The sequence below is a fragment of the Sarcophilus harrisii genome, chromosome 6 (assembly GCF_902635505.1).
Source record: "Sarcophilus harrisii chromosome 6, mSarHar1.11, whole genome shotgun sequence".
Classification (NCBI taxonomy): Eukaryota; Metazoa; Chordata; class Mammalia; order Dasyuromorphia; family Dasyuridae; genus Sarcophilus; species Sarcophilus harrisii.
The window spans coordinates 79,618,612-79,640,424 of NC_045431.1; the positions used below are offsets into that span (position 1 = coordinate 79,618,612).

The following is a 21,813-nucleotide window of genomic DNA, read 5'->3' on the forward strand; positions in this document are numbered from 1 at the left end:
TCATTGAAATGATGAACTCACTATGTCATAGTTGTATATAACATATATAGTTCTGGTTAATTCACAGAACTGATATGAATGAGATGCAAATGATATATATGTAATGGAAAGTATTGTAAAAGCCTTAGTACACTGTTAAAATGCTCAGAAGGTATTTTTAGGATATGCTTACAGACAGGGCATGAAGACTTTAACTGTGGGGCATCAAAATTCTACTTAGATTAGAACTACTAAAAAACTAATGGAAACTAAAAAACTAATGGAAAAAACAAAAGACTTTTAGAAGGTCTTTTCCTACTACTATTAAGTTTCTCAGTAGAATCACGTCTAAGAGTTTTTGTCTTGGTTTTTAAAGCAATTTTAACTCTTCTTCTCCTGATACATTCTCCAGGGATTTTTCCTAGAGCCAGACATAGATTCTGTGCAAAGAAATCTTACCCTGCATAAAATGAGAATAAAGCTTCTATTATCTATTTCAAATGTCACACCTGTAAGGCATTTAAACCTTGAAAGGTATCATTTCAATTTAACACTATTTTAGCATATGAATGTTTCAGACTCCATCTTGCTGGGAATCTTTATAGTGAGATAACTATAAGATTACAAAGGATATTTTTGGCCTCCCAAAACTACTGGTAGTTCACATAGATTCCAATCTTAGTGCTGATATCTTTAGGTACAATCTATATTGTCTTTTTTAATGTGGCTATATCTTTTTTTAATTCAAGAAGAAACTTCTGCTAAAAGAATAATGAGCTATATACCATAAGCCTTCACTGCTCCAAATTCCATGAATGGTGAGTACAAATATGTTATTGTTAATTTTTTTTAAAAACCCATAGTATTTTCCAATACTACTAAATATATTTTGATTTTTCAAGGTGAGGAGGAGAAGAAAGAATAAGGGGAGGAGGAGGAGGGGAAAAAAAAGATGAGAAAGAAGGAGAAGCAAGAGCAAAAGCAGAAGGAGAAGGATGAGAGAGGAAGGAGAGGAAGGAGAAGGAAGAACAGGAGAAACAAGCAATTCTGAAGCCATGAAATGAAGGGAAGATTGAGTAAAATCACCCATTATCTTATATAATCATAGATCCATCGAACAAAAGAGTTGTAGATAGACAAATGTTTGGTAGCTATTTTATAGTTAGCTCAAATGAAGGCAGAGCTGGGGGACATGAAATGATTGGATAAAAATGGGCAGTTCACAGTGTTTTGATTTTGTATATTAGGTTGTGTCCAAATACAATTCTATGAGGATTTTACATTGCTTTCCATGTAGAATTCACCTTACAGAATGTTAATACTTAGGAGTTTCTGGGTTACCCTTCATCTAAGTAGTGTGATAAGGTAATCTATAGGGCTATCATAGCAATGCAATGGCTCTTCCATACTGACTGGAGTAAGAAAAACTTTGATCATGCTGCCCTATTCTGGTCAAAAGTGAGAAGTGCAGCTGAAAAATACCAATTTTAATCATCATTGTAAAAAACATTTATAAATGATTCTGACTTTCACTGTCTGCAAAGTTGTAAGGATTCAATACGATGTAATAAAGAACCTATATATCTTTTATGCATAGCAATAAAATCACATCCTACATGCTCCATATCGCAACTTGTTCAACACATGCAATAGAAATAAGAAAAGAAGTATGTTGTCAAATAGAGTATCAAAGAATTAAGGAAGGAAAAAAGTTTATGCACTTGTCTAAAACATCCAAATGATATATCAGAAGCACCTGAGAGAATTTAAGCGTAGCTCATACAGATTAGGCCAAAAATTCTGATTAAATAACAAATTCATTGTGAGTGCTCCAGTGCTGTTTTACCTTGCAATAATAGGACATTGTATTTTAGATCTGTTTATTGCATTTTCTTATATATAACAATTGAAAAGAAAGGGACAGATGTGATTTTTACTATCCTTTATTAATATTTACAAATGAAGCGTAATAGTAAAAACTGCATATTCTGCTACTTATTTGAATTACTATTATAGCATATAGATTATAGTCATATTTCAAAAAATGATAAATTCATGGGATTCTAATTCATGAAAGATGAGCCATTTTACTGGTAGGCATTTTGGAAAAATGGTTCCAATTATTTTCCATTTAGAGTACCTGTAAATATCAAAGACATTTTCCTGGGCATAGTAGATAAGAGCTAGATAAATAAAATCATATTTGTCATTTTGAGACTACTTATTTAATCTTTAACTTCTAAGTGGAAACAAGAAACAGATTGCCTAAACTTCTTATGGTGTTTACCAAAATTAAGTCAACAAATGTGGAAGTTCCTAGCATATGCAGAGCACTAAGGTAGCCACTCCAATAAAATGAACAGTCAGATAAAAGCAATAGTGTCTTAAGCATATATCTGACCATTAATAGAAAAAGAAGAATGTTCACTAAGTTTTATCCCAGTGGAAGACTCGGTAGTTTGAGAGTTATTCTTTCTAACTTCCTTGCTAATACGTAGCATGGAGCAGCAGATGGAGCACAGATACTAGAGTCAGGAAGCCCTACGTTCAAATCCACCTTTAAAAAACTTACTAGCTGTGTGACCCTGGGCAAGTCAATTAACCCCATTTGCCTTAGTTTCCTCAGTTGTAAAATGAACTGGAGAAGGAAATGGCAAACCATTCCAGTATCTTTGCCAAGAAAACCCCAAAAAGTAATCATGAAGAATTAATCACAACTGAAAATAATTGAACCACAATCACAAGTCTGTCCCCTTGATTAAAATGTTCTCCCTCCTCTAATTTTTTCTATTTTAAGAAAAAAAAATCCCATCTAAACTTCCAAAGAGTAACATTTTTTTGTATTCTTTGCTTACTTAAATATGCCAGAAATAGTTTTTCTAGATTTGTTATTATTTTTGTTTTGTTCACATTATACTCTTTTATGTCTGGGAACATATTCTACTAGACTATAAGCTTCTTAAAAAAGGAATTGCATCCATCTTTACCTTTGCATCAGCTTAAATACACAAATATTTTGCATATCCTAGGCATTTAATAAATGTCTTTTTTAATAATTGAACAGTAAAAGAAGATCAAGAAATCTAGAGACAAGTGCTTCTATATGTTTCCTAGCCCGTGCATAATTTTAAATTTAAGCCAAATGCCATTTTCTGAGCATTCATAAAGCTGCATTTTTGACTCTCCAAAAAATGAATGAACAGTGTCTTTCAGAAAATTATTCTTAAATGGTTAACCTATTTTTTTTTTCTCTAGAAACAGTATGCTGTTTTATAATCTAGGTCAAACAACTTAGTATAAAGGAAATGAAACTACCTGAATCTCTGTCCACAGCTTCCACTTTGGTAACATACTGTCCTGGATCTTGGTTTTCAGCAACGGTAACTTCATAGAGGTGTTGTTTAAATTCTGGTACCTCATCATTTATATCAAGGACATAAATTGTCAAGGTTTGTGTTGCAGAAAGTGCCGGCAGGCCATCATCCAGTGATAGGAGGGTCAGCACATGAAAGGTTTGGGTTTCATAGTCCAAAGGACAAGTAGTTGTTAACAAGCCTAGGTAGAGAAAGTTAAGAGATAAAAATGTCATCAATATCCCCAAAGGGACAGGCAGTTTTCACATTTCATTTATCTAACTGGAACATTTTGATGAAAATTCATTCAGGCTCTGCAATTGTGAAGGAAGGGTGAGGAGAACTCAAATTCATTCGAAATTTTGATAAATGTTCATGACTAAAGCATAGAAATGAAAAATAAGATCCAGTCTGATGTAAAATTAAAGAAAAAATGCACCTTTAAGAATTCATCTAATACAGAAGTTCTTAATATTTTTTACATGATGTACACTTTTTTCCATCAGTCTAATAAAACAATTCTCAAAATATTTTTATTTGATAATGAAAAAAAGCTAAATATCATTTAGAAATTAGTCAAAAATACATTATTTTTTCCCATCCAAGTTCACATCCCTCTGAAACTGACATTGGGTGGTTAGATCCAGGTAAAGAGCCCAGCTCTCATTTCTCTCCATATCTACAGACAGGACCATAATCAAATCATCTAAGATAACTAAGGTAATCTTCAAAGACCTCTAGAGTATTAGTGGTCTAAATCAGTATCTCAAATGATACTCAGGATTACTACAGGTCAAATTTATATCCTGCCTAAATAAGCTAGTTATTGAGAATGTGAGCCTGGCTCTGGTCTTCTGAAATTCTCAGTGTTGCATTATAGAATTATGTTCTCTTTGTACTGCCTATCTGTTAACTGCCTCTTTTACTGACAGTAAAAAGCAAAGACTTTATGAGGAAGACAATAAACTTCATGAATAAAACATGCCTGAGCTTCTAGCCCACTGTTGTTCTCTAACTATCCATATGTTGAAAGTGTGATAAAGATTTGTACTTGGACAACTGCACCCTGATTCCCAGGATCAAATGTTCCTTTAGGGATGGTATTTTCCTCCATAAACAATTCAACCTTCTATGAGGTTTTATTCCAAATAATTAAAGAGGAGGTTTTCTGGTTTAGCTTTCTACAAACCCACCTTTGAATAATTATTCCTCTTGAGTACTTTTCCCACTTTATAGCCTGGAACCATTGAAAACCCTTTAGCTAGAAGTCTGCTTATGAGAAATATGAACCTTGAGAGAGAGATAAACCTTTCACACATGAGTGTATTTGGCAATTATCATTTTATGTACCAGAAAAATGCCTAAGCAATTGAAAAAGCATTGCTACAGTCAAAGATCCATGATACCTTTTGCTGGGACACTTACCTGTCTAAATCTATCCATCTTTGTTTTTTTGACAGCCTGAATAGACTGGCCATAGCCATTCTAGGAAACAAAGTGGGTATCAATGGAACAACTTGGATGCCCAGTTCTAGAGGAGATCAGTGGCCTATATTTTCCCTTTTTCTTTATCAGTCTGGGTGTTTAAGTAAGGTCCACATTCCCTCAAAAGAGAACCAGATGTGGAGGACTAGTAAGCACACAATGGCATAATATAACAATGGAGAGATCATGAATTCCAAATGCTAGACATCTATTTCCACTTCAGTCAATCCACTCATCAACAGAAGATTGAAATAGGTACTCTCCTTGCAACATTTAGGGCAGTAAATCAATTCAATCTCTTTCCATTTTACTTGGAAACTAAGTTATTGTGGGGTTCAGCATCACAAAGAACTCTACACATCGAATTTCTTATTAAAAGAACTCAAAATATTTGGAAGAAAGTATACTGTCACTATTTTCAAGGAAAAAGATGAATTTGAGGGTGGAAAGCAACACTTTCTGCTATCTTTCTCTTATCAGTCTTCTGATACTATGGCAAACACTTCCTTTTTAGCACAACAAAGCAATGCAAATCTACTCTGTAGGTATCTTGTGTGGACCTGTTTACTTATATGGTGGCTTCCCCATAAGACAATAATCTCCTTAAGGACAAGAACCATATTTTCTTTTGCTTTTCATTGTGCCATCAGGGCTGAATATAATCAATGGTAAATGATCGATAAATGTGTATGGATTGATTGACTCATAAGTGGATATGAACAGTAATGTCTTCATGCCTAAATCAGTTTCAGGATCATTAACATGGGGCTGATTTCAAGGCTAGTTCTTCTAAGAATCAGTCTAATTTTGGAAAGACTCATCAACAGGCTAGCCACAGGCTGATAAATTATTTTAATCACTAAAATTCTCAAAATCACTAAAATTCTCAAATACCATCTCTCAAGATATAGAACATTGTAATCTGAGTTGGTAGAGACAGTACTCTCACCACTGGAACTATAGATGCTAGGAATACCAAAATACTTTCATATGGCCTTGAAATAAATTTTCTCCATTAATGTCTCAGTTGACCAGGAGTAATTCAAGTTCATAGCTTGATTAATTTAAAATCACTATATCCACCCATGCAGATATAAACAAGAGGCAAGGGAAAGCCTCACCTATTTGAAAATATTTGCCTTTATATCAAGGGTTGTTAACCTGGGGTCCATAAACTTAAAAAAAATTATAATTATGTCAATATAATTGCTTTCCTTTTTAGTCATATGTATTTTATTTTATATATTTAAAAATATTCTGAGAAGGGGTCCATAGGTTTCACAAGATTTATCAGGAGGATTTATTACACCAAAGAGAACCCCTGTTCATCCTTCTTCCCCACCTTGTTCTCTCTATGTCTCTGTGTCTCTGTCTCTTTATTTCTCTGCCTTTGCCTCTCTGTCTCTGTCTCTCTATGTTTCTGTCTCTTTCTTTCTTTATCTGTCTCTCTCTTCCTCTTCCGTCCCTATTTCTCTCCCTCCCTCTCTCCTCCCTGCCTTTCTCCTCTTTTATTTATTTATTTATTATACTACTACTCAAAGTAGTCACTAGTATCTTTCTACAAAAGCTGTCATCCATACATAGGTAAGTTTGGGTCCATTGTACATCTAAGTCAAGCAGTAAGGAGAATGAAATACAAATGATAATCATATCCTTTTGAATTGTAGCTACCAAATCTGGAAAACTACAATGCCATAAGAAAACATGAAAAAAGTTTAAAAGTATGAATTTATTTGGTTAAACAAAGATTAAAATTAAAATTAACATCTCCCTACCTGATATCTCATCCAACATGAAGGTTTTGTTTTCATTTCCTGAAAGAATATGATATGTGATTCTTCCATTCCTTCCTTCATCTGGGTCCTTAGCAACAATATGATGCACCAGGGAGCCTATTTCTTCATCTTCTGAGACATAGGCAACAGCAGAGGACACAAAGCTAGGACTGTGGTCATTGACATCTAAAATGACAACCTTGGCCGTCATGGTTCTCAATCTCCGGTCTGTTACATTCACAGCTTGATCTGATGCTGTAACTGTCAAGACAAAGGACTGAATGGCTTCCCTATCCAATGGGGATGCAGTGACCAATGTGCCATAGGAGGGGTGAATAAGAAAAGGATTTTCACCAGGACTGTTAGTTTCAATGAAATACTGTACTTTGCTGTTCAGAAAACTGCCGTCTCCATCTTTGGCATTAAATGTGTAGACCAAGGTACCTACAGAAACATTCTCCTCTATGCTGATCACTATGAAATCATCCTGAAAAAAAGGAGAATGATCATTCTGGTCTTCCACATCAATACTAAGGAAGATGGTGCTATTCAAAGTAGGATTTTGGTTGTTATCTTTTGTATTCACTCTGAGAAGATAGTGAGAGGTCATTTCATAGTCAAGTTCCCTGGAAAGAAATAAGTCCCCTGTTGAGCTATCAATTGCAAAATGGATATCCTTGTCTTCTTCAATTATACTTAATTGTAGCTTTCCATTATGTTGCTGTAAATAATCAGTAGACTTTATCAGACTCATTATTTTTGCAGGCTTAAAGTTTTCTGGTATAACCAAATGTTGAATATAACGAGAAACTGATGGCCTTTCTTTGGAGAGTGGAATCACCTGAAACAAAAATATAGAAAATTTGCTAATTTGCTAGGGTTTTGTTTTTAGGTTTTCATTGTTCCATTTCAACACTAATTTAGAGCGTGATTCATTTTTTTGTGTACTCATCAGAGAAACTCAGCTCTTTTTTATATTACATCTGGGGAGACAGCAAAGAATGCATAATATATAGTAGGTAAAGCCACTGAAGAACTTACTTAAATTGTTTGGTTTGTTCCAACATCTGAAATGAGAGTTTAGTGAAATCATTCAAGGCTTAAACTATGCTAGAGTCTCGTGATTTCTTCACTGGGAATGTGGGATGACTAGTGCCTTCTTTAAAGTTACCCAAAATTATCCCTAGTGCCAGAGGCCAATATATATATATGACAACATCTGTGTACATTTTAAGTATCATGTGTTTTTGTTTGTCTGAAACAAGAGACTTGAGGAATGATGATAGACGGGTTTTTCCTAACCCACACATCCCTAATCAATAATGAATTGGATTTGGAAACAGCTCTCCAGGACTTATTCTCCTTTTGCATTTGTATTAATGGTAATTACATGCATGCTCAAAAAGAATCTATTTATTCATACTCTCCCTCCCTTTTTTTCTTTCTGCTTTTTGTTGATTTTATTTATTTTTTTCTTTTTTCCCCCTCTACAGAGACTACCCACAGCTCATTTGTTCACCATGATTAAAGTAAAATTCAAAATTGCAAGTCCTAGAGTAACTTCTGTAAAACTTCAAAAAATAATAACAAGCAATGGAATTTATTATGTAGGCGCTGTTTTTGTGAAATTCATCCATCATTGGTCCATGGGAATGGGAAGTGTACTTTCAGAGGTAACCCAAGAGACAATTTTTTTTTTTGTACAAAAACAGCTGGGAAGGTTTCTTAAATGTATAACAAACCTTTTGACAGAGATTTTCCAACAATTAACTCTAACAATTTATATCCTTCCTAATTCACCTAATTGCTACTGATATGAAGCTGCACCAGTAAGTGTAATAAATGAAATTCTCCCTTCAAAGAAGGCAAATAATTGCTGCACGTGCATTCTACTCGCTGGGACAAGGAGCAGTAAGACCAAAGATCTATAACATGCATAATTGCCAGATATAAGAGAAACCCACCTGAATGTGAATGACTGCATGTCCTTGAAGAGGAGGCATACCTTGATCACTTGCCACTACAGTCATCCTGTAATGTGGCCTGTGGTTATATGACAGTGGGGTTGTTGTTCTTATTTCTCCACTGTTGGCATCAATCTTAAAGTGCTCTGAACTCTCTTCTAAATGAAAACAGAATCAAGGCTGTAATGTTAATTTACAAGTGCAAAAGAAGAGATATATTTGCTCAAATGCACTTTTCTTTTCTAAAATTAAACATAAAGGATGTTTAAAATAGAGACAAAAAAACATAGCAAAATGCATTTTTTAAAACAATCCTGCTTGAAATTTGGCATTTCGAACAAGCTAAAGAGCTCAGAAAAAGACTAGTATTAGATAACTATTAGAAATACTAGATAACTAATACCATTACTAGTAGCCTTTTTTCATATCTTTCTTCTATTTGTGATGCTTTTTGTCAATGAAATAAAATAATAATTATAGACACATTTGTGTCTGCATCTTTGTGGGAATGTTTTGCTGTTTGAGTTATCTGCAATATGTATATATACATAGATGTTTGTATATACCTATCCACCCACCCATTTAATAGTTATTTTTTATCTATCCATTCATCCATCCATCTATCTATCTCTTCTTTAGAACTTTTTCATGGAGGATTTCAACACAGATTACAAATAGATGAGGAATCTCAATAGATGATGAGATCTTTCAGATGCTCTTATTTATATATGGACTTGTGTTGGTTGCATCAAGCCCTGGAATATAGCAGAGAATACTCAGTGAGGTCTAAAATAATTTAGTAATTCAGTCTATTTGCAGAGAAACAAGTTAATAGAAAAGAATAGCTACTGTCTAGACTGATATGCATTTGGATGGCCACCATAGAGTTGGTTTCTAATTGCTAATGAGGAATGAAAGAGGTTCAAAATTAAATAGGAGGGGAAGCATGGTCTGAAGTGTCTGAGGGAAATTGTATAGGGCTTTGAATGACTGCAAGTTTCTCTCTGAATCAAGATTATTTTTTAGATCAACATTGGGTTACTGGGAAGCATAACAGGATCAAATTGAGGGGGTTATAAGATGGTGATAGTGGCATCCAAGAATGCAAAAGACCTGGCATGTTCCTGAAATGCCAAAGATTAAAAAAGAAACTATGTCTGAGAACAGAGAGATAAACTGGAACCATGACCCTAACTGATGCAGTCTTCAAGTAGACAACTCTGTAATAAATGCGATAGTCACCTTATTCTAGTTTCAAGGCAAGAAAGAAAGTGAGATCTTCCATTGGGTGACTCTCCGAGAAACTGTTTCTCTTCTATTGAGAAACACTGATGAAAGTTCATTTACTTGGAAATAAGTATTAAGATGTACATAGGATTTAAGATCATATGTTATTTTTTCTATTGTCTTGTAATTTTTTCTCAATTAAATATTTTTATTATTGTAATATATAACTCCTGATTGCTCTAGGAGAAAAGCATGCAAACTGAATTCAGATAACTTTTAGAAGTTCCCAAGAAACTGGGTGGGGGTTCAAGCCATATGAGATAAATTATAATGAACCGAAATTCCCACATTGAACCCCAATCAGAGTATATCTAGAGTTAAGTGGAAAATGGGTTACAGAAGCACTTTAAAATTAGATAATGTAGAAGAAATTCCATTCCATTAACTATAATCCTACTGGTTCTTTCCATAAAAATAAACATTTTTTCTTCTGCTTCTGAAAAGCACAGCTGTACTAAGAACCATATATTTCCTAACATACATCAATCATTGAGAGACTAAGAATATAAGTAGGTTTAATCCACTAATTATTCTAGAGATTTGTAACTTAAATGATATCTTATTATTCCCTCCTAGAAGTCAAACACACAAAACCAAAATACAGCATATCCTATAGCAGTATAGTAGTAACTGCAGCCAATTCCATGAAAGGATTATAAGAGTTTCATTCCTCCCCTTTCAGAGTGAGAAGTAATTCTATTTTATGATAGTTTATTTTTCATTCTTTCTTTGCCAATGGCAGGTAAATAATCACAAGTATAAACTGAATGGCCCATGAATGTGAGGTATGGCTAAGAAAAAATAATAACCAGTGAGACAACTTAGAATGAAGGTGGCACTAGAAACATTAGGTATGTTTTCTTGCACAATCTCCCTTCAATCACACTATAAGCTGTCCAAGTCAGTCATAATGGTTTTAAAAATATTAAGCACAAAAAATATTAATCTCATAAATCTTATGAAATAAAAAGGTAGAAAATAAAAAGCAAATGTCATGACCTCTGGATTCAACTACTCTATTCCCCTCCTTTTACTCCCACCTGTCCCCAACAAAGCCCCACTATTTTTGAAAACAAATCAAGGTTTATTGTTAACATATTTAATCCTAAAAACCCTAAAATTATAAGCAACTTTGTCAAAAATTGCTTTTAAAAGTGATTACTTGTTTGCATGTGGAAATACACAATTTCTCAAAAAATAGAAATACAAAAAGAAAATTTCTCTATCTTATTTAATCTCTGACCATGACCATGATCACAAGTAAAGCAACTAAGAATTAAAATTGGAATAAAAAAATAAAAATCAAGCATTTATGATGTTTCATGGTACTATCCTAACATAAATGTTAAGAATACAAAGAAAGGTAAAAGCATGATTCCTTTCTTCAAAGATAAGAACAGTCTAATAAGGAAGACAAAATGTAACAATTATATATATATATATACACATAGTGTAAATGGAAAGATAGCCATGATGTCCTCATTAGATAATCTAGTATACTACTATTTTTATAGCCCTTTTTAAAAAGAAAGGTATTACATAGAAAATATATATCATGCTCAGTCATCTATATTTAACTTTAAATCTTAATTTGCAGGATTGTTTTTTTTTCCCCTGTGCTTTGGCCATGTAAGCTATGTGTATCTACATAGATCTGTTTAGATGTGGCTCACAGGAAGGTGGAAACAGATATGTTTAGGGAGAACCCCCCCCCCATCCTCTCACCCCACTTCATACCATCCTCCTACTTTTATCCAAAGGAAACTTTGATTCCTGTTAGTAGAAAAGGCAGGAAGTTGGGAGGAGGGACTGACCATTCAGCCCTTCTTTGGGAAGAGCTACCAGGATAAAATTATATAAGCTCTCAAATATTGTCTGTGGAAAATAATTTTTAGTTTTAAATTGTATCACTTAATGAGGAAGTTGTGGCTCAAGCATTATATCCAAGATTTGACCCACTTTGTGTATGTGTACATATAGAGTTAGGGGTATGAAAATAGAGATAGTTACATTTAGGTATGATGTTCAATAGAGCTCTATGTTCCCTTTAAAATTCCCAGTAAGTCAAATGTGCTTTCTACTTATACCACAATAATATGTACTGAGAAAAATGTAATCCCTACTTTAAAGTATTACAATGATTTATTAAAGTTGGAAGGTTTTTGCTTTGACATAAAAGGCACACCATCACTTTTTACACCAAAGTTTCAAACTTCTTCCTTTTTTCCATTATGGTTTCAAAATTAAGGTCATTTCAAATAAGTATAAACATTATTAACTACAGCAAAGTTATACTGTATAAAGGAATGAAATTTTAAATTAAGCTGAAAATCATATTCAGTCAACTTATCATTGAAAATTCTTCAAATTGCCCATAAAGTACAGTACAGTCAGTATCTTTAAAGTATTTGAAATGGGGCAAGGATTTCTTGAGAGAAGGCAATAGACATCTAAAGGCTAATTGAGCTGAGAGAATTGCTATGGACACAACTTAATGCAAATTTTGTTTTTCAAATATTTAACTAGTCTATTGATCAGGAGAAGGATAAGAACCAGAACTAATCAATTTTAAAAGAGGAGCACTATAAAGAGTTTTAAAAAAGAAAACAAATGGGAGAGGAGGACACTCTAGAAAGGGCTTAATCCATAATGTTGATTATATTAAAATGTGATCACAATATTATAATACTGTTTCTTCTTCCAGTTTCACCATAAGGCAGTATGGGACACAAGGCAGTCAAAGAGAATACAACAAAGGTATTCCAACTGATTAGGAATGTCAGGAAAAATTATTAAGGCTGTCCCTCTCATTAGCTCTACCAACTTAAGCAGAATGAAGAGATTCTGAGTATGTTGGTAAAGATATTCTAGAAGAGAGTTTTTTTAACCTGTGATCCATTAACTTTCTAAATATAACTATATTTCAGTAAATTTACTTTTATAGCACTATAAATTTTATCTTATGCATTTAAAAACATTATCCTAAAAAGGGATCCATAGATCTCACCCATCTGCCAAATGAGTCCATGACACAAAAAAGCTAAAGATTCCAATTCTAAAATCACACTCATCATAGTTAAGATGATCACTTTCTGAGGTACTTAGGAACCACTTTGGACTGAGGGAATCGTAACCAAATTGAAATAGCAAGAGAGATTGCTCATATAATTTTAAATGTTTACCTCTTTTTTTTTCTTCTTTTCCCTTCTCTTTCCTTCTCTTCTATTCCCTTCTCCCCTTTCTTCCTATTCCTTTACTTTCCCCATCCCCAATATAACTTGCAAACAAATTAGAAAAATGGTCAGCCTTCAAGTATTCCTAAAAACTTTATGTAATCTCTCCAAAGCAATTATAAAATCTTACCTGAAAATAATGAATATAAAATTTCTCCATTGTTTCCTGAATCAAGATCTTTTGCAAATACCGTGGTAACCAACATATCTGCAGTCTGACCTTCCAGGATCTGCCAAAAAACAAATGGCTTACAAGCGTTTTCTTTATAATTAAAAATAAAATGTATCAAAAACCTTTAAATGAGAGAATATCATCTGTTTAATTCTCATTTTACTTTTGAAATTGACATGAATTCTGTTTTACTCTCTGTAAAGCTATCTGGGTAGAGGCCATGGAAATATGCCAAACTGCACATTTTAAAGAGATCCATTTAAAGACAAACCAACTGCCCTATAGGGTATTTGACAGATTCTAATAATTCTTTAAAAGACGGAAATCAAGGAAATTGAAAACACTGAGATTCTGAATTTCCTTTGGGGATTCCAGCACCTTCTCATTATAGATCCTTTTACAGCTAAGCCTTTCTTGTCAAGGCACCAAGAAAAAAAAAAAAAAGTGGTACATATGTTTGCCCATAAAGGTTATACACAAAGGGGTTGTCATGGACAATCACACTGAAGAAAAATGCAAAACCTTACTGCAAGGACAAAGAATGTGCCTCCTCAGACATGGGCAGCTTGTCTTGAATCTCCTAGCCATGTAGGCAGATTTCATGTTTCCACATTTCTATAATCCATGCACAAATCTGGACACTATTTCACTGACCCAGAGGGTACAAGTATAATGAGTTTTAGAGTACTTGTATGGTCCCTAACTTGAACATCTAGCTCAGAAATATAATTTCCTTAACAAATTTAAGTGTTTAGTGTGAGGAAGTCAGAATTCATCCAGGTGAAGTAAGTACACCTGATAAAGTGGATACAGACCCAATGAAGTGACGGAAATAACACATTTGGGGGTCTATTTAGTAAGGTTCTATAAAAATAGAATGACTGAGTCAATCTTAAAGTACTGTGTTAACAAGATTTGTTAGCGTGAGATGATTCTTGAGATATCTAGTTAGCTTTGGTTGCAACATGGAGGTAGGGTGAGAGGGGGGAGAAGAAGTGGAGTGGGATAAAGGAAGCAAGATACTAGATTAGTGGGCACAGGGAGATCAGTACAAAGCTTCCATATCTCCAGAGAGCAGTTCAAATTCCTAAATGATTGCTAAGATGATCTATTTATCTATCGATCTTTTTATCTTTCAACATTTCAATTTAATATTTATTTTTAAGATTCTTTTTCTCTTAAATTTTGAATTCTAAATTTTCCCTCTCCCATTCCATCTGCCAGCCACAGTAATATATCAGTTATAAATGTGAAATATTGCAAAACTTATTTCTGCTTTAGCTATATTTCCAAAAACAGTAAGAAAAATAAAGAAAGTGAAAAAAATTGTACTTGAATTTGTACTGAGAGGTCATCATTTTTCTCTCTCTGGACAGGGACAATATTTTTTTTCATCATAAAGTGATCTTTTTAATTAAAAGTCAGTATTGTGTGATGATAAGAAAACCACCTTTAATAGCCTCTAAATGGTAAAAATACATAATTAGGCTTTATTTTGCAGAGAAAAAAATGTAAAGATCTGGTTCAATGATTACTTGTGAATGAAATAAACTGTTCACTGAGATACTATTTGAAAAATTCAAATTTTTTACCACAAGATGGTGCTCAAAACAAATGATGCATACTCTTATGTGGGTGGGAAAAATGGAATCTCAGTAAAGCTCTAGAGCTCCAGAGACCTTCAATATCCTCTAAATGCAATTTCATCATTTTATAGCTGAGAAAACAAGTCTGAAAAGGATGAAAGTAATAGCTTGTCCAAGGCCACACCCATAGAAAGAGGGACTCTCCCTACTAGATTCATTTAAAATTACTTGGCTCTACAAACCTTAATTTTGAGTTCTTTTCCAGAAAGAAATTGGGGAAAATAAGGTTTGTTATCATTGAGGTCTTTAACTGAGATATAAGTTATCATGGTGGCATTTCGTGGTGGGGAACCATGATCAGTCACTAGAACTGTCAACTGATGATGTACTTGCTGCTCCCGGTCTAATGCCATCCAATTTATAATTTCACCTAAGGGATACAGGATAAAATAAAACAGATCAAGACAATGAATATCAAAAATTTTATATTAAATATCAATATTCAAAAAGCCCTATAGAATCCACTACAATCTATAAAATACCATATACAATAATTAACAATAGTATGAATAACTAGTTTATATAGCATCTACTATGTATCAGATAATGAACTAAGAACATCACAAACATCTTATTTTTTATCCTCATGACATAACATCACATCACATCCTCATAACCCAGGGAAATAGGTACAATAATTATTATTCCCATTTTACAGATGAAGCAAAAAGGTTAAGTGACTTGCTCAGAGCCACATTGCTATTAAATGTCTTAGGTTGGATTTAAACTAATTCACTGAATTATCTAATTGCCTATAAATGTATAACATTAACACATTGATAACTGCCATTAACTAACACATTAATAAATTGGCTGTTGAGTATATAATGATTTTTTTTAGTATTTAAAACTATGTTCCAATTTAATGAACTGACAATACACAATGTTGTCAACTGAATAGAGGAAGGCTCACCACCAACAAGGTGGTCATTGGATGATTCATTCTTTATCCTCTCTATCCACTGTACCAACTTGTCACCCTGCCTGGGACATAGTAAATGCTATATAAATATTTTGTTGTTGTCACCATCCGTCATTGCTGTTGGTCTTACCCTCCCACCCACCATTCACCAAACTTATCATCTAAATTCATTCGCTCTCTTTTCTCCCATTCACAGTTGACTCTATATCTGGATCATAGACCTAGACTCTTAAGTTTCTGACCCTGACCCACTAAGCAACAAAAGTGCTTCTCATTCACAATTTTGTGCCTATTCCCCTGCTCATCAATACTGATCTTTGCACTAACTCACTCACACTAGTTCTTGGTCTACACTGCTTTCTTTACCACAGCTTAGAACACTATTTTTTAATACTGGTGCTATGTTCCAATGTATCTGCTAAAGAATGATGCCTAAGATAGCAGCTACATGCTGTCACGTACCCTTACTCAACCTCCCTTTAAAAGTAATTTCCTTTCACTGTCTTTGTCAAACTAAACCAAATTAAGGTTTGCTGGCATACACTCAATGTTGGAGATTAAGGACCTTTTTTATAGATGTGGGAAAAGTAGTTAACAGAGATAATGCTACCTGGCATATTTATATCTTTTAAAAATATTGGAACAAAAGGTCTAGAAATCTGTTCTGCAGTTATTTATACAGTTATACAATGTAAGGCAACTTAATTTCTATGCATAAAGATACTTGGTATTGGGAGCTGCTTAGAAATGCAACTCTCATACAGAGTTCATAAACAATGTACATAATTCATCATTTGCAAGATGAAACATGTATGTGGTTTCATGGATTGTCACACGTGTTTCGTTTGGCAAATTGTGAACAAATAACTTTAAATAATAAGATCTTTGAATCCTGGAAGGCATGGAAAGGGATCTTGGAGGGTCAGAAATCTCCTTCTACTAAGGGCTATCACCTTAGGGGGTGTGTGTGTGTGTGTGTGTGTGTGTGTGTGTGTGTGTGTGTTTTCTTAAAAGGGGGTAAATAGAGACATCCATCCTTAGGATTATTTGACATCTGGTCAATGGATTTATTTCTGAAAGCTTGACACTGATGAGGATCATGTGCAGGGAATAATGATTTTGACATTTTGCAAAAGATTTACTGAAAGAAGAATTCGAAATCATGGGAAGGAGAGATGGAAAGCACAGACAAAAAACTAAAAAACCTCAAGTAAGTCACTTAACTACCCTTTGCTTCTATTTCCTTATGAATAGAGTGGGTTAAACAAGATAATCTCTGTAAGATCCCTTACAGCTCTACCTACAATTCCAGAACTTGTACATGGACCTCACCAGATTGGTTTCTGTCTGTGCCTCTAATTCAGGTGAAAAATATTATCACTACTTGAATCAAATACTATCCACATAAACTGGAAAGCCTGTGTGAATAATAGTGTTGTAATCTTTGGCTGTGAAGTACAATTGAGTGTTCCCAGTTTAGACAGCATAATTGCTAAAGTGCCATTCAATTCTGACTTCTAAAATTCACACAATAGTGGAACAATGTATGTTGCTTCCTGACCCCCTGCTATAATCATATGTGTATATACGATGCTCTATCTAATCGATCAAGCAATCAAAAGGCATTATTCAACCTTTTTCTGTGTACCAGGCACCACACTAGGAAATAAGACTACAAATACAAAAAGTGAAACAATTCTTACCATAAGGAACTTAACAAAAGATATGACACTTGTTAAGAGAAAAGAAGCAAGGCAACGAAATCCTACCTGTGTTGGGATTAATCTTGAAGAATTTTCCATCGGACAAGAGGAAATATGACAACTGTCCATTTTTTCCAGAATCTCTGTCGGTCGCTACAACTGTTCCTATTACCCCTTGAGGTGTAGGGTTCTCTTCAACTTGCAAAAAAAGGACATCATGCAAAAAGATTGGACAATTGTCATTTTCATCTAGAACATGAACCGTTATAGCTGTACTCACATTTTGCCTCAACCTGTCTTCCAGGCTCCAGGCAAATGCTTTGAAATGGTATATTTGAGATGCTTCATAGTTTAACTGTTTCCGCAAAGAAATCCAACCTGTAGAATCATCAATGCCAAATGCAACAGAATCTGTGCTGAGTTCCAGTGAGTACACAATATGGGATGTTTTATGATGTGACTCTAATGAGAAAGCCTGGACTTGAAGTATCTGAGTTGTTGGTAAAAGGAATTCACTTATCTCTACCTGATAGACTAAGTGTTCAAAAGCCAAAGGAGGTGTCAAGTCTGGTTTTTCAACAGTCACTGTCAAAGTCAACAGAGATGTTAAGGGGGGAACTCCTAGGTCCTTAGCCCTGATGTACAGAGTCCAATCCTGATGCATTTCTTGCCCAATGGTTCCACTAAGGTATATGACACCAGTATCCGAATCAATGGTGAAGATGCTTGACCTCTGATTTTCAATAGCATATTGGACAAATCCATTCTGTCCACTGTCTTTATCTTCTGCGTGAGCAATATATAAAGCTGTGCCAGGCAATGTACTCTGTAATAACTTCACCTCATCAGAAGCTGTGCGAAAAATGGGAGGGTTGTCATTGACATCAATTATAGTGATGTTGACTTGGGTGCTACTATAAACAGGAGAGCTTCCCAATTGTGACTGGATAGTGAGGATAACTCTGGGCTGTGTTTCATGATCCAGCTGCTTCTGGGTACGAATGACACCAAACTTAGAGTCAATAGTGAAACTCCCATAGGGATCCCCAGAAGAAATTCTATAAGATACAGTCTCCAAGGAATCTGAGGGAAAAGAGAGGAAAAGTAATCATTGCAAGCAATAAAATTAAAACAATATTTCTGATAAGTAGAAAGATTTGACTGCTATTCTATATGACATCTGTGAAGAATATAATGCAATCTGTTACTCCTTCCTAAACTCTTAATATTTTCTTGCTCATGGCCTTGGAGTCTTGCCACAACATCTCCTGTTTACCATATAAAACTGAACACAGTTGGGTCATTCAGGGAATGTTTGGTTTTTCTCTCAAACATATGATGAATAATCAAAGACCAAACCAGTGTTCTCTTTTTAATCTTTCATTTTTCTAACATTAGACAAAAGGGATAAATATTCAGAAGATCTCTGGTTCTTTCTAATTACAAAAACCCCAAACAATTTCATTTATATAATTCTCTTCTTTTAGTTACAGATGGATAAAAATGTTCTTTTTTTACAAGTAAAAACAGGAAGAAATGAAATAAATGTTTTTAAGTGGAAGCTTAATTATTTATTTTTTTAAGTTCCCTTTTGGGAAATTGTATTTAGTAAGTCAGGGAAATAGGGAAATAAGTCAGGAAAGAAAGAAAGAATTGTCTCATCACTTTAAAATGCAGGGCCAAACAAAAAACCCCTAAATGCAATCGGAGAAATGACCACTTACTCAAAGGCTCTCTTGCTTTCACAGTTCCAACAGGGCTGTCTTCAGGCATGTCTTCATGAATGGAGAAAACATATTTGGACCTTTCAAATATTGCGGGTGCCAGAGCGGTCTGGAGGATGTGGATGGTAACATCTGCATTAGTTACAGATGTGAGCCCTCCACCATCTCGGGCAGAGACAATCAAAAACACACTAGTAGACTCCAAGTGACTAAGAGTTGATACTAAATAAATAATCCCTAAGGGAAGCAAAAATGAGAATCAATTAATCTTAAACAATGATTGTAATGACTATCTGAAGAGTACTATAGAGGAATTTGATCTTTGCAATGTAATCAATAAATGCCAAGTGAAAGGGGGGAAGCTGGGGAGAGGTGTCTAGAAATTAGGCATCTTTGAACAAGCCATAACTCTCTCAAGGGATGTAGACTGAAACATTTTGTTGCAGTCTAACCTTTGCCATCTACTGACTACAGAGAGATGGTCAGTAGACCATTCAGGAGTGTTCTAAGCAAAAGGGGAGGTTTCCCACTACATCTAGGGCCATTGCCAGCCATCTTGATCTTTGTCTTGCCACTGCAATCTGATGACCTGGAGGAGTGAGGCTGATGATTTTGAATTTTCAGGGTTTTTTTTTCCCCTGAGGCAATTGGGGGTAAGTGACATTCCCAGGATCACGCAGCTAAAAAGTGTTACGCGTCTGAGATCAAATTTAAACTCAGGTCCTCCTGACTTCAGGGCTGGTACCTTATCCAGGATACCACCTAGCTGCCCCAAGGCTAATGATTTTGAATGGCCTGGTCTTACTTCAACCCAATTCACTGGCAAGTCAAGACTTCATTCTCCTGATGCCATTGGTCCTCCTCAAGAATGAAAGACCAACAACTGCAAGCAAGATGGATCAAACGTAGAATACAGAGCTGAATGTGACCCATAGCACTTTCAAGTGTAACCCAAAAGAGATTAAAATGAAGTTCCTAATTTTATGTGTTGTTGTATTAATAAACATATGTGTATATATAATATATTTACATATACATGCATACATTTATATTGTGTGTGTATTTCCTCAATTGCAAAATGAGTAGGTTGGCCTTGATAGACCCTGAATGACCTTTCAGATTTAGTGCCAAGGTCTTATGAGCCTGTGATCACAAATCGTACCACTGGAAGCATCAGTGACTTCACAAATCTACTGGAGTAATAGTGTCAGTATGATAAAGAAAGAACCATTTGTGACGGGAACAGGGTGCCTCTGTCATTCTCTCCCACTAGTCCCTTCCCCTGCCTGCTGTCTTCCTTCCCTCTGACCAATCAAATCCTGCTAAAATCTGAAGTTTCAATCAAGCCCCACTTTTTTAATGAAGGTTTCTCTATCCACTTTCAACCTGAACACTACCCACTCATGCGTTTTATTGTTCCAGCGTTATTTCAGTTTTATTTTCATTACCCCAAATAAACCATAGGTTCTTTGAGGACAAAAATATAATCTCTTTTATAACTGTCAAAAACATATTAAATGAGTGTGACTACTATGTTCAATTCACAACATTTTGAACTGACCCTTCAAGATCATCAAGTTTAATACCCTCATTTTACTGATGAGTAAACTGAGTTTCAGAGAAGACAAGGAATTTACCAAAGATTACACAGGTAGTAAGTCTCTAAAGTAGAATTTGAATTCAAATCTTCCTGACTGCAAGCCCAATGTTCTATTCACTATATGCTACATTACTTCTTATACTAAAAAAGCATAATTTCTTCCCTTTAAAAATATCATAATTCAGAGGGGAAAAGAAGAAACATACATGCAAGACAAAAGGGAAGAGAGATGTTTCTGAAGATTGATGCTGTCACCCAGGAAGGGCAGTCATGAGAGCACAGGAGTCAATAGGGTCAGTATCTTTCCCACACACTGTCTCCAACTCAATGGGCAGGTTAGTTTCTTGGATATGCAGCAATTTGTAAGCTCCACTCCCAGGTCCCCCAAATCATGTGGGGCTCAAACTTTACATAGAGTTTTAGACAAAGAGAGAATATGAGACTGATAGGAGACTGTTCCATAACCTGTAAGGCAAGCAAGAGAGAGAGAGAGAAGATAGATAGAAAAAAGAATGAATGGAAGATAGAAAAAAGAAAGAAGAAAGACAAAAGAAAGAGAAAGAAAGAAAAAGAGAAAGAGAGAGAGAAAGAGAGAGAGAGAGAAGGAGGGAGGGAGGGAGGAAGGAAGGAAAGAAGGAAGGAAGGAAGGAAGGAAGGAAGGAAGAAAGGAAGGAAGGAAGGAAGGAAGGAAGGAAGGAAGGGAGGGAGGGAGGGAGGAAGAAAGATTTGTGGTTTTCAAAGTTAATATGTGACCTGCAGGGAACTTTATGCACATTTTAGTGGCCCCCTATTTGTAGTTGACTTAGACACCACTAGTCTAGACCACTGAAAAGGGGGGTATTCTCTGAATTGCCTCATAAACAAGGAATAAAGGCAGGGATCCAGGAAACCTAATTCTAGCTGTGACACAGAGAATCAATTGTTAAATATTTATTAGCTTATCTCTGCCTGGGGTCCACAGACCTTGTGG

General features: G+C 34.9%; 1 protein-coding gene across 1 annotated transcript in view; it reads right to left on the reverse strand.

Annotated features, from left to right (window-relative positions):
* Positions 1-21,813, reverse strand: part of DCHS2 (dachsous cadherin-related 2) — a 316,790-nt gene that overhangs the window by 68,297 nt on the left and 226,680 nt on the right. The window contains exons 4-10 of the mRNA XM_031942473.1: positions 19,244-19,480; positions 17,586-18,602; positions 15,077-15,264; positions 13,207-13,306; positions 8,557-8,714; positions 6,593-7,433; positions 3,295-3,534 (exon numbers count right to left, since the gene is read on the reverse strand). Of these exons, the coding sequence (XP_031798333.1) occupies positions 3,295-3,534; positions 6,593-7,433; positions 8,557-8,714; positions 13,207-13,306; positions 15,077-15,264; positions 17,586-18,602; positions 19,244-19,480 (2,781 nt within the window). The remainder of the gene's footprint in view (positions 1-3,294; positions 3,535-6,592; positions 7,434-8,556; positions 8,715-13,206; positions 13,307-15,076; positions 15,265-17,585; positions 18,603-19,243; positions 19,481-21,813) is intronic.